This window comes from Martes martes (genome assembly GCF_963455335.1).
Source record: "Martes martes genome assembly, chromosome: 4".
In the NCBI taxonomy this organism is placed as follows: domain Eukaryota; kingdom Metazoa; phylum Chordata; class Mammalia; order Carnivora; family Mustelidae; genus Martes; species Martes martes.
The window spans coordinates 176,970,271-176,986,351 of record NC_137891.1 but is presented as its reverse complement, the minus strand read 5'-3'; the positions used below and the strand labels follow the sequence as shown (position 1 = coordinate 176,986,351).

The following is a 16,081-nucleotide window of genomic DNA, read 5'->3' as shown; positions in this document are numbered from 1 at the left end:
TGCACACCTGGAGGAAACAGGTGGCTCCTTTCCCTTGAGTATCTTTTGGGAGTACCCTCACCCCCCTCACAACCTGGGCTGATGTGGTGGGTAGATTCATTCTAGATGCCCTCAGAGAAGGAGGGATGTGGTGAGCTAGCCGCATTCCCTCATTCTGCTGAGGCAGCAGCCACGGCTCAGGGATTAAGGGACTGACAAAGGGCTGGGGTCAGGGCCCGAGTCCCTGGACTCCCATCCAGAGCTCTAGGAGCACTGTCCATTGGGGAGCATTCCAGGTTGGCCGTGAACCTGCTTGGACTCTGGCCCTAACCCTGCTCCCTCCCACTGAGTGAACCCAGACAGGTCCCCTGTCTTCAGGTCTCCGTTTCTCGGCTGTGAAATGGACAAAAACAGAAATCCCGCTTCTCTCAAGGATGGCTGAGAACAAGCACGAGTGACTCCCACCAAGGGGGTGGGAAGAACTGGGAGGACGCTGGCCGCCTGTGGGGGCGGAAGGGGAGGCCTGGCCTGGGAAGGGATGGGGGGCTCTCTGCCCACTTCCCGCCCTTCCTGTCTCTTGCAGGCCCTGAAGGCTGAGCAGCCAGCAGGATGCCAGGTCTGCTGAACCAGATCACAGGGGCAGCCCTGCCCCTCACCGCCTCTGACGTCACATCCTTCGTCAGTGGTTATGCTCTGGGTCTGACCGCCTCTCTCACCTATGGAAACCTGGAAGCCCAGCCCTTCCAGGGTGAGGACCCCTGATGCGGCTTCCCCTGGGCCCCCATCCACCGTATGTAATCCTCACCTTGACAAGTACTAGCCCATCCACAGGACGAGTTATGTTCACTCTCTGACTCTCAGTTTGCTCATCTGTGAAATGGGAATGGCGGTTCCGCCCCTCGGGCCTCAAAGCCAGTAACACACCAGGTCAGGATTTGGGCTCAGCCCCAGCTGGCTGTCCCAGGACTATTGCCATCCCACAAGCAGGCCCACCTTCCTCAAATGGCCGGTGCCCCCACTTTCTCAGGAAGCCTCCCAGTAGAAGAGGCATCAAACTCCACAGAGAAGTAGCAGCTCCCGCTATTGAGCCTGTGACCTTGGGGAAGCCACTGTCCTTATCCAGATCGGGATGCTTCTCTGCCTATCTGGATGCAGGGGTTTGCAGGAGGAGCCGATGAGGTAACGCGCGAGGAAGGACCGCGTGGAATGAAAAGCAGCGTGAGACTATGAATCATCCATGTGGGGCAGTCAAGAGAGGACGGGAAGTTGGCCGGCAGAAGTCTGTCAACCCACCGCCTCTCTCCCCACTTAAGGAAGGGAGTCACGGAAAGCCTGGCTGGGAGGGACTGTGTAAAGCCTTGTCCGCAGCTAGGATTCCTCCTCGATCTAAGCCATGAGGACTTCCTAACCCCCAGGTTTCATGTCTTGGGGTACCACCCTCTGTCCTAACCATCTCGGTCCCCAAAGGAACCTGCAGGGAAACTGACTTTTCCTCAGAAAACTTCTGGGCAGGACAGATCACCCTGGCTGTCTGTTTAGGAAAATCTCCAGGGCGCAACTTACAATGGAACTTGCTAGGGGCCCAGGAGACCAAAGGACTGGCCAGTGTGGGGAAGGTCCTTGAGATTTCCACGTGCAAGAAGAACCAGTGTCCCCACCTTGTAGATGAGGATGCTGAGGCCCAGAGGGATGGGAGCCGGGGTCTATGGATGGCTCACCATGGACCAGGCATTGTGCTGCCCCAGGGTTCGTGGGCACTTCAAATGAGGTATTGTCTTGATCCCTCGAGAGTGGTCCCAAAGCCTTCGACATCACTCAGGAGCTGAGTGGAGATGCAGAATCTCAGGATTTGCCCAGAACAGCTGAATCACAATCTGCATTTTAACAAGATCCGCCCCCCTCCCCCCCCCCCCCCGCCAACCCAGGTGACTTGTGGGCTGTTAGAGTCTGAGAAGCACTAATGTATAAAAACACAGGGCGCGCGGCTAAATCATGGTGACTCCTTGTTCCACGACAACCCCGTGAGTTTGGCTCTCTTGGCCTCATTGTACAGATGGGGCTGTAAGGCTTCAAGAAGCCCCGTGTCTTATGCGAGGTCGCCAGGCCAGGAGGGGAGGCAGGGACTGGATTAGAGCCTTCATCTGTCTCCTCCGATGCCCCCGCTCCTTGGCACACACAACAAGTCACATAAAAACCCAAATTTCTATTGTCTCTTGAAAACTCAGACACCCTGGCCACATGGGTCTCACACGCCTGCACAGTGAGAGCTGGCCGGGACAGAGGACCAGCTGTCCCTTTGCCACCACCACCCCCCCCACTGCTCCCACAGGGCCTCTTTTGCACTTACATGAACCGCCCCAGAGCCCTGAGGTCTCAGCTGGGGTCCCCCACTGTCTTTTAAGTGGCAGTGAGTACCTTCCATCGATCGGGCAGGTCAAAGGCTTGGCTTCCCTCCCAGGGGTGGAGTGTGCGGGGTGTTGCTGGAGCCCCCCATGATGCCGGCCCTTCCCCCGCAGGCCTCTTCGTGTACCCACTGGATGAATACACCACGGTGATCGGCTTTGAGGCGGTCATTGCCGACCGGGTCGTGACAGTACAGATCAAGGACAAAGCCAAGATGGATAACGCCTATTTTGAGGGCACCCGTGTCCGAGCCACCTCTGTCACAGGTGAGGAGGAGAGAAGGGCGGTGGCAGGGGTCCTAGGCCTGGCTAGGGTCTCGAGCAGACTGAAAGAATAGCAGTAGAGAGAGGTAGAGAGAGCACTAAACTGGGAGTCAGGAATGCTGTGTGATCTCAGGCCAATCATTTAACTTCTCTGAACCTCATTACTGCTCTCACCTCAAAAGCATCATGAAGATCAAAGGCAACAACCCCATGAGTTGTGGCCTCTCTCTGTACAGGTAGCATGTCCGTTAAACTCAGAGGCTGTGGAATGAATCACACCGGGGCTTGACTCCCCATCCTATCGTTTGCAAATGGTATGAGCTTAAAGAAAAAATTAAGCTTCATCTGTAAAATGGAACTGGTAATCGTATCCACCCAAAGCTCAACAGAGCGATGGTTGCAGAGATGACAGTCTCTGATACCATGGCTACTGGGCCCACTATTGAAGGTAACGAGGCACAGAGAGGGTGAGTGACTGGCCCAAGTTCACACAGCACGTTAGTGACAGGCAGGATTTGAATTCAGACGTAAGAGATTCTTACCATTGGATCTGTGATTGAATGGGGTTTGTTCGCCTGATCGTTAAGGCGTTCGAGAATATTTTAATGAGCAAGTAGCGTGTGTAAGATACCAAGTTGCCTTCAGGTTGTTCGGCTGCTCATGGGCTAGAAGAGAGCAAGGACAGGCTCCAGGATAACCACAACAGGAGGTGGGAGGTGGGAGGTGGGAGTGGCTCTGGCGGAAGAGGTCTGGATAATGTCGGAGGAGGGAGAGAAGGGCCGGGTAGGGACCAGAGAAGTTTCCATGGAGGGCTTGGTGGCTGAGCGATGCCAGCTAAGTGGGGTGAGGAAATGGGCCTCTCAGACAACAGGAGAGAAATGAACAAAAGCACTTGCCTCAAAGCTGGGAGGGTGCTTAATTGTGATTCTGTGAGGGGAAGCAGAGTCTGGGGATGGGGACGTGACTTCTTTCGGGGTTTTGTGGGTCCCAGCCTCCTACTCCCAGCAGAAAGTACACGGGGCCTGGCCTCAGACGCCTGTGGGTTCAGATCCCGGTTCAACGAGTAAGTTATTCACTGAATAACTTGGGTAGGTCGCATGCCCACGCTAAGCCTGTTTTCCCATCAGCAAAAGGGGCTCGCAAACCTACAACAGTTACAGGAAACCAGAGATAATATATGCAGAACTGCTGACTCCAGGCCTGTCGCTTAGGGAACACTCTGCAAGAGGCGACTTCTGTCATCCCTCCTTCCTGCACACCAGGGAAGCTAGCTTTGGATGAGGATTTGGAGCGGATTCTGTTTGTGGTCAACCTGGGGACCATTGCCCCTATGGAGAATGTCACCATCTTTGTCAGCACCTCCTCGGAGCTCCCGACACTGCCCAGCGGGGCTGTGCGGGTCCTGCTGCCTGCTGTCTGCGCCCCGACCGTGCCTCAGTTCTGCACGGAGAGCATCGGCCCCTCCACCCAACAGGCCCAAGGGTAAGGAGCCTCAGCCTGGACCAGGGGTAGAAACTTGGGTGGCCGCAGGGAGTCAGTTGGATGAAGGCAAGAGAGAGAGGGGTGGGAGGCATAGGGAGAAGAAGACGAGGCTCAGTGCTAAAGTGACCACCATCCGAGTAATTACTCCCTTCCGCTCACTTTTAGAACATTTAAGAATCTCCCTGAAATGCCCCCCTGTCGCTATCGGCCAGAAGCTCTGGTATTTGGGCAGCTTGGGATGAGAGTATCCAGGCTTTGTTTTATAATGCACACAAGAGGTATTTTCTGAGCACCTACTAGGTGCGAGACACCGAGCTGAGTATTAGGGATACAGAGGGGACCAAGCCACGGTGGCTCCTTCCTATGCGGAACTGGGTGGCAGAGATCATTATCCAACAGAGAGCACCACTAGTAGGTGGGTAATTGTTTCTGTGCTCGCATGCATAGTTAATGATGTGAAAAGTGCAATGAAGGAGAAGTTCACTGGGCTGACGGTATAAAAGAGGGACCCATGCTGGGGGGCAACCAGACTTCTCTGGGGAATCCTATTTCAGCTGGGAGCTGAGCCATGACAGGGAGGTGGGCACAGACAAGAATGTTCCGACAGAGAAGGACAGCAGGGGCAAAGGCCCTGAGGTAGCAAGGACAGGCCTCCAGAGAGAAACCGAAGCAGGGAGACAGAAAATGGGGCTGTAGACACACAGGACGCCCTGACCAGCTTCAGATCTCTCCCAAAGCCACGAAAAGCCAGTACAAGGAGTTTCAGCAAGGTGGGGCTGGGCATACTACAGGCCCAGGGCAGGACAGTTTCTCTCTGGGTTGCAGCCTAGAGCCCCTGCTGCTGAAATTGGGTGCCTTTTCCCCACCTGAGAACTCAGGAGAGGGAGCGTGTCCCATGCAGGGAGAGGACGCCCTCCTTACCAACTGCGTTCAGATGTCTTTGGAGGTGCCTTGTATTTTGTCATTCACGTGTGAATTTCAAAAATCTCTTCCAGAGGGTCTTTGCATCGCTTTGGCAGAAAAATAACATTCACAATTAATGGCCAGTTAAATTACCTAACTCCCGCCACCCCAAGTGAGGGTGAGTGAGAGCCAAGCTGAAAGCTGGGAAGGTGAGCCAGGCGTATCCAGAAGTTTCATACACACCCTCGTAAGGTTCTGGGGACAGCCAGGGACACAGAAGACGGTGTCAACAAAGTTCTGGAGGCCACCATTAAAATGCTGGCCTCAGGCCAAGCTGGGGTTGGGGGGAGGTTTATAGCAGCTTCCCACGTGGACTCAGCCTGAAGGGCGCTCCTCTGTCATGACCTGGCAGTAATTAAGCACCTACTGAGTGCCAGGCACGGTTCTGGGGGCTGGGAATATATTAGTAAACTAGAAAGACAAGATCCCTGCTCTCACGGGGCTGGCATTCTGATAGGGGCGGGGGACATGGGGACAGACAATAAAGAAATAACCTCACAACATGTAATATGTTAGGTGAGTTCTATGATGCTAAATGCTTCGTAGCATAGAGGCTAGAGGGGGACAGAGTGGGGTTAGGTGCTATTTTAGCTCAAATAGATGGCTTAGGCAACATTTGAAGCCTGATCTGAAGAAAGGGAGGCTGGAAATATGCTGGAGGAAGAACATTCTGGGCAGAGGGCAGAGCAAGTGGTAAGTGCAAAGGCCCTGAGGCAGTAATAGGTATGGTGTGTTGGAGGAGCAGCAAGAAGGCTAATATGGCTATAGCAGCTTGGGAACACAAAAGAAAGAAGTCAGAGGGATGATGGGAAGTCTGATTATAGGATCTTGAAGCCTAGGGTGAGGACACCTGTTGGCACAGCAGAGAAACTGGCAGCACAAGCCAATGTCAGACCAGAAACACCAAAGACACACTGTGTATTGCCAGATCGCTTTCTAGGCTGAAAAGTTTCTACTTCCACCAGTAGAAGGAAGAGTCTCCTCTCCTCCTCCTCACTAGCATTTGGTATTACCTATTATACTTTTTTTTTTTTAAGATTTCATTCATTTATTTGACAGAGAGAGAGACAGCTAGAGCTGGAACACAAACAGGGGGAGCGGGAGAGGGAGAAGCATGCTTCCCGCTGAGCAGGGAGCCCAATGCGGGATCCCAGAACCCTGGGATCATGACCTGAGCCGAAGGCAGATGCTTAACGACTGAGCCACCCAGGCACCCCATTACCTATTATTCTTATTTTTATTTGTGTCACTCTGTCTGTGCGACTTTGAGGTTCACGGGGATTTGATGCCGGCTTCTCCCAAGAGCATCTGTTTCACTCTGCCAGCTGGAAGGGGCAGGAATAAGCTTCTCAGGGCCTCCCAGCCCTCTTGTTCCTGGACCCACTGAGGTCTTGAATGTCCCCAGTTCTGGTAGGCCCTGCCTCTCAAACACAGAAGGCTTGCTGCCAATGTCAGCAGGTACAAAGACAGCAGCACACAAGCCTTTGACCCTGGAGCCCCAGATAAATTCTTTCCTAAGTCCAAAAAAGGGACGCAGATAAGGATCTTCTGGGCAGTGTTATCTGTTGGGATAAGGAGGCAGGAAGAAATAAGTAGGAGATAAGATGCTCCTAAGCGATACCATGTCCCAGCAAAGGCTGGTTTGCAGACGGCCACAGAGAGGGAGCTCAGAAACACAGCAGTGAGTGAGACGAAAGTAGTGATTGAATGTGATTCAGCACACAGTGTGCTCTCTTCCATTGAAAACACATAAGCTCATGCCCCCCTCCCCCGCCCCAACCCTGGGACATCACCAGGAGACCTTTCTGTCAAGTATTAAGCATAGGGAGAGGGGCGCCTGGGTGGCTCAGTGGGTTAAATCCTCTGCCTTCGGCTCAGGTCATGATCCCAGGGTCCTGGGATCGAGCCCCACATCGGGCTCTCTGCTCAGCGGGGAGCCTGCTTCCTCCTCTCTCTCTCTGCCTGCCTCTCTGCCTACTTGTAATCTCTGTCTGTCAAATAAATAAATAAATAAATAAATCTTTTAAAAAAAAAAAAGCATAGGGAGAAAAGAGCTTAGGGGGCGTGGCCCTGCAGGTGGGGGGGGGGGTGGAGCAGGGTCAGAGACAGGGTAAGGACGGACCCAGAAAGATAGCCCAGAACCTTGAGGCTTCAACCAGGGACCCTTCCCTGAGCTCTCGTTCAAGGCGCCTCATTAGCATCCCTGTTTCATGGATGAGAAACTGAGGCTTGGAGAAGCGGCTCGTGCAGGCGCTCCCAGCTCACAGAATAGGGTAGGGAGCCAAGAAGTGGGGGGGATGGGGTGTTAACCTCTTCACCGTGTAGCCAGACTGACCAGCAAGAATGCACTTCCTGCCAAGTCCTAGCTGTAGGGACTTAAGGCTAGCTGCTGCATCTTGTGGAGCCTCTCTTTTCCCATGTGGGAAATGGGGAGATGGAGACCCGGATCCCTCTTCTCAGGGCACTGGTGAGAACGATGTGCGCCGCTGCTGGGGGGCACCAGGCCTGGCGTCTGGCTCACCACTGTAGGTAGCTGCGCCTTATGTCTCTCCCTGGAGGCAGGGTGTAGGGTGGGAGGGAGCAGACCAGACCCCTGGAGAGATGGGCTGAGGGGTATCAGGGCTGCCTGGGGCTCACCATCTTCTTCTGTCTTTCCACTGGCTCCCCTGCCGCCCCCTTCTCCTCCTCTCCCCTCCCCTCTCCCAGGAAAGACAAGCATTGCTTTGGCACCCGTTCCCTGGACTCCTGGAGCAAACTGTGCCTGGCGACTCTCCTGGATACCGACGTGTCCAACCCCATGGAATATGAGTTCAACTTCCAGCTGGAGATCCGTGGGCCGTGCCTACTCGCAGGTGAGACACAGCTGCCCAGACCTGGATTGGGGCTGGAAAGGAGACCCCGGGCCCCAGAGTGGGGAGAGCTTCAGACTGAAACCTGCCAGGGATAGAGAGGAAGAGGAGGGCAGGGAAACAGTCCTGTCCAGATGGAAGACATCCTCAAGCTCATGGAGCCTTGCGGACCCCCCACTTCCTGCCTCCCGACATCTGGCCCTAAGATGAGCCCCTCCCCAGGCAGGTTTCAAGGCTGTCCCCATGCCCACTTCAGTGGCTCCTGTGAGGCGGTGTCCATGGGAGCATGGACATCCTTGGTCCTCCCCTAGAGGCCACAGCCCCCGAGGTGCTCCCTGGTTCTTACCTTGCATGGTCGAATCACCTGGGGAGCTTTCAAATCCTGCCGCCCAGACACCTTCCCTCTCCCCCGCCCCCCCACCGCAGGGCTCCTGATGACAGTGGTCAGAGGTGTGTGCCGGGCACTGGAATATTTCAGAGCTCCTGGGTGATTCTAACAGTGCAAGCCAGAGTTGGGAACCATTGTTCTGATGGCTCCCCTCCCCAACCCACTCAAGGATTTAAAGGGAGACAAGGACACGGTTTCTTGTCAATGAGTGCTCTCCCAGAGCAGCATGACGGTCCAACACAAAAGGCATTTACAGGGGGCCCAGCAATCGTTGAGCTCTTTCTTTATGTGCCCCAAGAGGAAGCAACACTTTGACCCCAGAGGGTCCTGAGGTTGGGGCAAGAGAGGCCATTGATACCATCCATCTAAGGCCCCATTTTGCCAATGGAGGAATTGAGTAGGCCCGTCCGTGGTTACACAGCAGGTCGGGGGCCCCTCATCTCTGACCTGGGTCTCCATGTTCCCCCACCGAGCCCCGATTTCTCCCAAGACTGCTGAGCCTCTGCCCCTTTCTGTGCCACCCAGGGGTGGAGAGTCCCACCCACGAGATCCGAGCCGACGCCGCCCCGTCCGCACGATCGGCCAAGAGCATCATTATCACCTTGGCCAACAGGCACACCTTCGACCGGCCGGTGGAGATCCTCATCCATCCCAGCGGTAGGGGGCACCAGGCGGGCCCCGGAGGGGGGTGGCCTATGGGAGGAAAGAGATGCTGATCCTATGGGGAGCAGACACAGTGGTGGCCCTTCGTCCGGTGGGCCAGACCAGGGGGAGCGCAGGAGCATGGGGCAGAAAGAGAAGACCAACTAAGTGACTCCTGGAAAATGAGTCTAGCTGGCAGAACTGAGTGCCCAGATTCTAGCTCCAGAGGCCCCAGGGTCTCATTCACCCATTAGGGAACTTTGCCTCCAGGGCCGCGGAGCAGATGACCTTTGAAATCCTAAGCTCAAGGGGACCCTCCCAGCTCTGAACACTCAGGGAACAACTGTTCTGTCTCTTTAAGGATTCCTGAGATGTCAGGATCTAAAAAGATCAGAGCCTGGTCTGTCTCCCATTTTACAGATGGGCCAACTGAGGCCCAGAGAGGGTCAGTGAGTTATCCGAGACCACTAGGCTCTCCTACTTGCCAGCTCAGTTGTCTTCCCGTGGCCCCACACTGCTCCAGGCAGTCAGGAATTCTATTCCCCTCTTCCCATCGGATTCCTCCCCACCGTGAAGATCCTGTTCTTAAACCAAGGTCCCTGGTATTGCCCTCATATTCGGACAACCGCCAAGAGTTGATCTCATCTCTGCAGAGCCCCACATGCCACACGTCCTGATGGAGAAAGGGGACATGACCCTGGGAGAGTTTGAGCAGCACTTGAAAGGAAGAACGGAGTTCATTAAAGGAATGAAGAAGGACGGCAGGGCAGAGAGACAGGTGAGGTTGGCTGGGTCCGCGTCCGTGGTGGCAGAAGTGGGGTGACACTGGGAACTGGGTCATCACTGCCCCAAGGAGGATACCGAGCAGGAGAAGGGGGTGGCTTGGCTGGTCACTCCCACAGCGAGCTGGTGGCAGATGCTCGTCCATGTTTCCCTCCGTGGGCTGGGACACCTCTGGGAAGGTGGACATCCAGATGCCGCAGCCACCCTGTCCTCCTGCTTCCTGCCAGGCCACTTGCTCCTGGTGCCACCAAGGGGCCTAAGCCAGGTGGCGTTTCTAGGCTGGTGGCAGAAACAACCTTGGTCTTCTCCAGGTTAATCCGCCCCAAGCGGCTCCCAGGACCCTGTAGGCAGGTGCCCTCCCAGCCCCATCTTTACCTCTGGCCCTCCCTTTCCCTACCTGCTAAATGGGTCTCTTGTTCATCCTGTCTCTGAGATCCTTGCTACTATTGCGTAAAGAATAAAGGCAGAGCGGAGAAAGCTTGATGGAGACCCTTTCTCGGCCCGCCCCCTCCAGCATGAAGTGCCAGCATGAGGAGGCTTCAGCAGAGCGGGGGGGGGGGGGGGTGGCTGGGGAAGGCTGGTAGGAGGCTGGGACCCAGGCTGCAAGCTCTACCAGCAGTCTTTCCTGCTCATGGCCCTGCACACCAAAATGGGCCCAGGCGTAAGAACGAGGTCATACTTCTTTTTCTGGTCTCCCCTTTTTCAATGAGAACACTGAGGTTTAGCACCCCAAAAGACCTGGTGAGCTGGGAGGAGAGGGAAGACTATTCCCTCGGGAGTTGGCTTCGGTGACATGAGGCTAAGGATTTAGAGTCCATCTGGGGGGGCAGCTTTGCTGGATTTAAGAGCCCCTCCCTGAGTGGCAGAGGATCGTGGGGTGGGTAGGGGGGAGGAGGTATGGGAATGTGTAGACGGCTTCCTGCTCATGTCTTCCCCCTTGTTAGATATCCCACCGGAGGGGCCTGGGGGGCATAGGAGGGATGGCAGAGATAAAGGGTCAGTAGCTCATGAACTATATCATCCCATGTTTAGGGAAACACCTGCCTTCCCGGAGGGACCCTCTCACCCAGATGAGTCAACTGGCAGAAGAGGCTGGGGCCAGGCTTTCAGAGTGGGGGTGTCCCTGGGCTTTGAGAACTATCGCATGTGAGCAGCGGGTGGGGTCACTGGGGCTCTCAGGACCGGAGCTGGCTCCCCTGCCTGCCAGCACTTCTCGGTTAGCTCTGGGACAGCTGAGGCAAATGAGAATTTGCCACCTTGGGTTGGTTATGCAAATACCCTGTATTCCCATGAGCTCCAGGACCGATAGTGATCCCTCAAAGCTGCTAGGGAGTGATGAGTTTATTGTAATTGGATAAGGGCAGCTGGAGAAGACACTGGAGAATTCCAAGCCGGGCCCCCACGCCACCTCTCTGAGAGGCAAAAATCAGGTTCCCAGAAGAGGCTTCTTGCACAGGCAGATGTGGCTGTTGCTGCCTTGGGCTCTGTCTTCCAGAAAGCCCTGCTGGGCAGTGGCCTTTGGCAAGAGAGCTCCATGTGGGAGGGAGAGCACAATCCCTCACCAAGGAGGGAGGCAGGCATCCAGAGCGTGGACATCAATCAGGAAGAGGGGCTATGACACAGAGGGGGCAAGAGGGGGCAAATGACACAGACGAAGACACCATGTACAAGAGACAGAGATGCAGACAGAAGCAGAGACAACAGAGAGACTAGGCGAGGGGGCGGGAACCCCAGAGATGCACACATAGGTCAGTGGCAGATAAAAAGACCCACACAGATTCAGCCTCTCATTTACTCATTCAACAAATACTTGGTCCCCCATAGATGTCAGTCTCTGTTCTAGGCGCTGGGGAGACAACACGAAAAATGACATGTTCTTTTTCTCATGAAGCTTGCATTCTAGCACAGACAAGAAGTAAATGAATGAGCGAGATGAGTGTGAAGAGGGCTGGGGTCCGTGAAGGGAACAAAGCAGGATGATACACTAATGAGTGAAAAGTGTGGGTGCTGGTGAGCCTGGGGTTTAGAGAAAGTCTGTCTGAGAAGGAGACCTGGTGAGTGGTGAGGAACGGGAAGCCATGCACAGAACCGGAAGCAGGACAGTGGCGACATGTTCGGGAAACAGATGGCCGGAGTTGTGGAAATGTCGTGAGCAGAGCAGGCAAAGATGGGGTGGACAGGTAGCCAGGGGTCAGGCATTAGAGGGTCTCATACCCGTGATCCAAAGTATGAGGGGAAGCTATTGTTTAAACAATGGGGTGACAAGAGTGATCACACTCCCTGCTCTATGTGGAAGAGACCACGGGAAAGGACGCCTGGGTGGCTCAGTCAGTCAAGCATCTGACTTCAGCTCAGGTCATGATCTTGTGTCCTGGGATCCATCTCTGCCTCTGGCTGCCTGCTCAGCAGAGAACCTGCTTGTCCCTCTGCCTCTGCCCCTCTCCCTGTTCATGCTCTCCCTCTCTCTTTCCCTCCCCTCTCTCTTAAATAAATGAATGGACCGTAGGGAGATAAAAGTGGCAGAAAGAGGACACTCAGGCCCCAGACAAGAGATGGTACTGTCCTGCACTGGGGTGGTGGCAGTGGAGACAGAGCAGAAGACGCGTTCAGCATGCATCTTAGCTGCAGAACTAACAGTCCTTTGCTGAACGGTGGATGTATGGGGTGGGGACAGAGAGGAACCAAGGACACCCCCTAGGTCTTGGGTTTGAACATCTGAGTGTGTGATGATGTCATCGATTGAGTAGAGGAAGGGTCTCCCATAAAAACAGAGAAACAGACACACAGAAGCTGGTACCCAGGCACAGCCAGACAGAGACAGAGAGAGGAAATCGGGGTGGAGGGCGAAAGAGAGGGGCAGGGCGAGGAAATGAGCGTGGGTGCCTCCAGAAGCAACATTCAGCAGCCGCAGGCCAGCGGCTTAGACACTGGGAACGAAAGACAGAAAGATGATTTCCAGCCTGTACCTGTGCAGGGACTTCCTGCTCAGGGTCATCTTCTAACCTCCCTGAGAAGGGGATGTGATTTGCCCCATTTTATAAATGAAGAAAGAGACCCAGAGGAGGGACTTGCCCAAGATCACACAGCTGGATGGTGAGAGCTGGGATTTAAACCCTGGTCTTTCTGCCTCCAAAGTCCACACGACTGGGAAAGTCTAGCACATGGAAGAGCCAGGTGCAGTCGACCTGGGACTCTCTCTACAGAGCATGAGTGGGGTCTTGACAAAGCTTGGTGAGTAGTGAAGGGACCAGCCTGAGCCCCCAAGAGTGGCTCTGGACCCCTGGGATGCCCACGCGAGAGAGTCTTCCTTTCTCCTCCAGACAGAAATCATCCGGAAACGCCTCCACAAGGACATTCCCCACCACTCCGTCATCATGCTCAACTTCTGTCCTGACCTTCAGTCAGTCCAGCCGAACCTGAGAAAGACCCATGGGGAGTTCATCTTCCTCATTGACAGGAGCGGCAGCATGAGTGGGACCAATATCCACCGTGTCAAGGTACTATAAGAGAACCCTTGCCCCCGGGGACTTAGGGTTCCAGACTAAATCAGCTGTGCTCCCCCAATCCAGCTTCCTCAGTACTCTTGTACTCCAAGCAGCTCTCCTTCCACACCTGAACTACTTTCCTCAATGACTACATGGGACAACTTAACCAGAGACACCCAAACTCAACTTGTTCCCAAAATAAAACTTTGAAGTGATATGGACAGAGGTAGAACTATTGTCCAAGAGAGAAAGTCATCTAGACCTCTCCTTGGCACCCCACAAACCTTTGTTGAGCGCATGCTCTGGATGAAACACCTCCCAGGTCCCGAGAGGAGAGGGGCCCAGAAAAGAGGGGAAGGAACCAACATTTGCTGAAGCTTACTATGTATCAGATACGACCCTAGGTATTTAATGCACAGCTTGATGTTTAATCTGGACAGTAATCCTTCGAGGTTGGCCCTATTGTCACCATTTTCCACATGAGAAAGCCAATCCTGAAAATTTCAGTAACCTCCCGAAGGTCACACAGCTGGTGTGGTCTAGGATCAAACTCTTTTGTCTGTCGAATTCCTACCACTTGACATCAGAGATCCATTGCACATGGCCTTAAGGAGTGTGTATAATCCAGTAGAAAATATTTGGTTCATTCTTTTTTTTTTCTCAAGCATTGTGGTTGGCCAACTGGAAAGACAGCAGGTTGTAAACATAGTTCCTGCCCTCCAGGAGTTCACAGCCATAGCTGGGAGCATTGCCTCATCGCAGTGGGAAGTTCAGAAGAGGGATAAACCTTCCTCCCCGTGTACCCCCAAGCATTTCATCTCCCTCTATTTGCCTCGATTATGGCATTCTCTAGCTCTTCTTTGTGTGTTTGGTTGTGGAGATGTGTGTCTCCTCCTCTGGAGTTATGAGCTCATTAAGGAAAAGGACCAGATCTTTTTCATCTCTCTCTCCCTGTGGAGCTTGGCTCTGTACTTATGCATAAAAAAACCCCAGTCGCTGTTTATTAAACTGGGTAAAGGCACATCGTTCAAGGAAATGAAGGATGGGGGAACAAGAAGAGAAGGGTCTGCCGTCACCTGAAATTTCATCCCTCCCTCTAGTTTGTCCCTGGAGCAAACTCTTGTTTCCAGGGCAACAGGACTGGCAAAGAAGGAAGGCGATGGGTGGGATCTGTGATACCCGCCATCTCCTCGGGCTTGCTGTGCCTGGGTTTAGTCTTGAAGTAAGACTGAGCAATCATGTATGAGACCAAAGTTCCCCGTTTGAAGCCTCCTGACACTGAGGTGCTGGACTGGACTCTGCCGTCCATCAAAGGCAAGAATTAGACTGGGGAGCTGTCCATAGTCCTACTGAGACACACTCCAGGCCTGTGTAGCCATGTGTGTTTCCTTCCATAGCTGTTATCAATTTGTAAGATTCCTCTTCAGTTACTCTCAAGTATCATGGGATCTTGTGATATCTCTTGGAGAGCATTTAATTTTCCCTGCCATTTTCTAGGTAAGGAAACTGAGTCCCCAAGAAGCTGTTTTCCCCAGCATCACAGGGCTAATGAGGAAATCAAAGCTTGCCCTATCTTGGATCAGTGCTCATTTTCCTCACCCTGCTGATGGGGAATGACAATACTCCTCTACGGAGAAAAGCTCTCTTCTCTGATTATGTCATTTCTGCCACATGGCTTAGTAGAAAGAGCAATGCCTGGGTTTGGGAATCGTTCTGCCACGGATTTGCTATGTGGTTTTGGACAAGCTGATTCTCAACTCTGGGATTCAGTTATCCTTTCTGTAGAATGAGAAGGAGAGATTAATTCAGGGAGGGCAAACATATGTCACATGTCCCTTTGTTCCCCTCTCCCAAGGCCAGACAGACATCAATAATTGACCATGGCATTTTTTTCTCATGCTGAGCCTGGACTCATTCTCTTTATCCTTGTCATCTCTGGGTTCCAGGCTGTTACTGCCCGTTAAATGGAGTTAGTTTATGAATGGAAATCCATTTCCTGAACTAAAGACCTTTCCAACTTTACCTTCCAGAATTTTCAGACAATAACTTCCTCCGGCTCTCCTCTCAGTCCCTTTCCCTTTTGGAGTCTCTCCTGCTCTCTTGTCCAGTTCAGCTCACTGAGCTCAAGGTCATCCCTTCATGAATGGCTTTGCTCTGGCACGACGCATTCTGCTACACATGCCCCCTTTTAGAGAAAGGTGCAGAAATTATCTAGGACACACATTCCTTTCCCCACTGGCAATGAGGCCATAGGTGTGTTGCTTGGGCCATTAATTGTGGCCATCAGATAGACTAAGGAAAAACTAGGCTTAGGGGCGCCTGGGTGGCTCAGTGGGTTAAAGCCTCTGCCTTCGGCTCAGGTCATGATCCCGGGGTCCTGTAATCGGGCTCTCGGCTCAGCGGGGAGCCTGCTTCCTCCTCTCTTCTCTGCCTGCCTGCCTCTCTGCCTACTTGTGATCTCTGTCTGTCAAGTAAATAAATAAAATCTTAAAAAAAAAAAAAAAAGGAAAAAGTAGGCTTAGGAAGATAGGACAGAACAGAAATCTGAACAGCCACACCAAGGGGGAAGTTCAACCAATTTAACCTCCTGCAGCTGGTCTCATTCTCCAGCTTCTACTGGCTGCCAAAAACATGGCTTTAAAAATTCTAATAGGTGTGAGCAGAGACAATCCGTATGGATCAGCAGTCTCCCGCTAGCAGGAATATACATTAGTGGCTAATGAAAAAATAAGCAGATATTGACCTCTTTGGTAGAGAAACAAAATGTATTGACACAGGCAACAAAAAGAGATGAGGGAACATTGATGTTAATGTTTGATGTTTACAGAGGGGGATGGGAGAGGG

General features: G+C 53.4%; 1 protein-coding gene across 1 annotated transcript in view; it reads left to right on the top strand.

Moving 5' to 3' along the window:
- Window positions 1-588: 588 nt before the first annotated feature.
- VWA5B1 (von Willebrand factor A domain containing 5B1) overlaps window positions 589-16,081 on the top strand; it is a gene marked incomplete at both ends in the record, with an annotated part of 38,760 nt that continues 23,267 nt past the window's right edge. Inside the window, 7 exons of the mRNA XM_080799938.1 lie at window positions 589-727; window positions 2,496-2,648; window positions 3,857-4,127; window positions 7,797-7,942; window positions 8,853-8,984; window positions 9,623-9,747; window positions 13,073-13,249. Of these exons, the coding sequence (XP_080656064.1) occupies window positions 589-727; window positions 2,496-2,648; window positions 3,857-4,127; window positions 7,797-7,942; window positions 8,853-8,984; window positions 9,623-9,747; window positions 13,073-13,249 (1,143 nt within the window). The remainder of the gene's footprint in view (window positions 728-2,495; window positions 2,649-3,856; window positions 4,128-7,796; window positions 7,943-8,852; window positions 8,985-9,622; window positions 9,748-13,072; window positions 13,250-16,081) is intronic.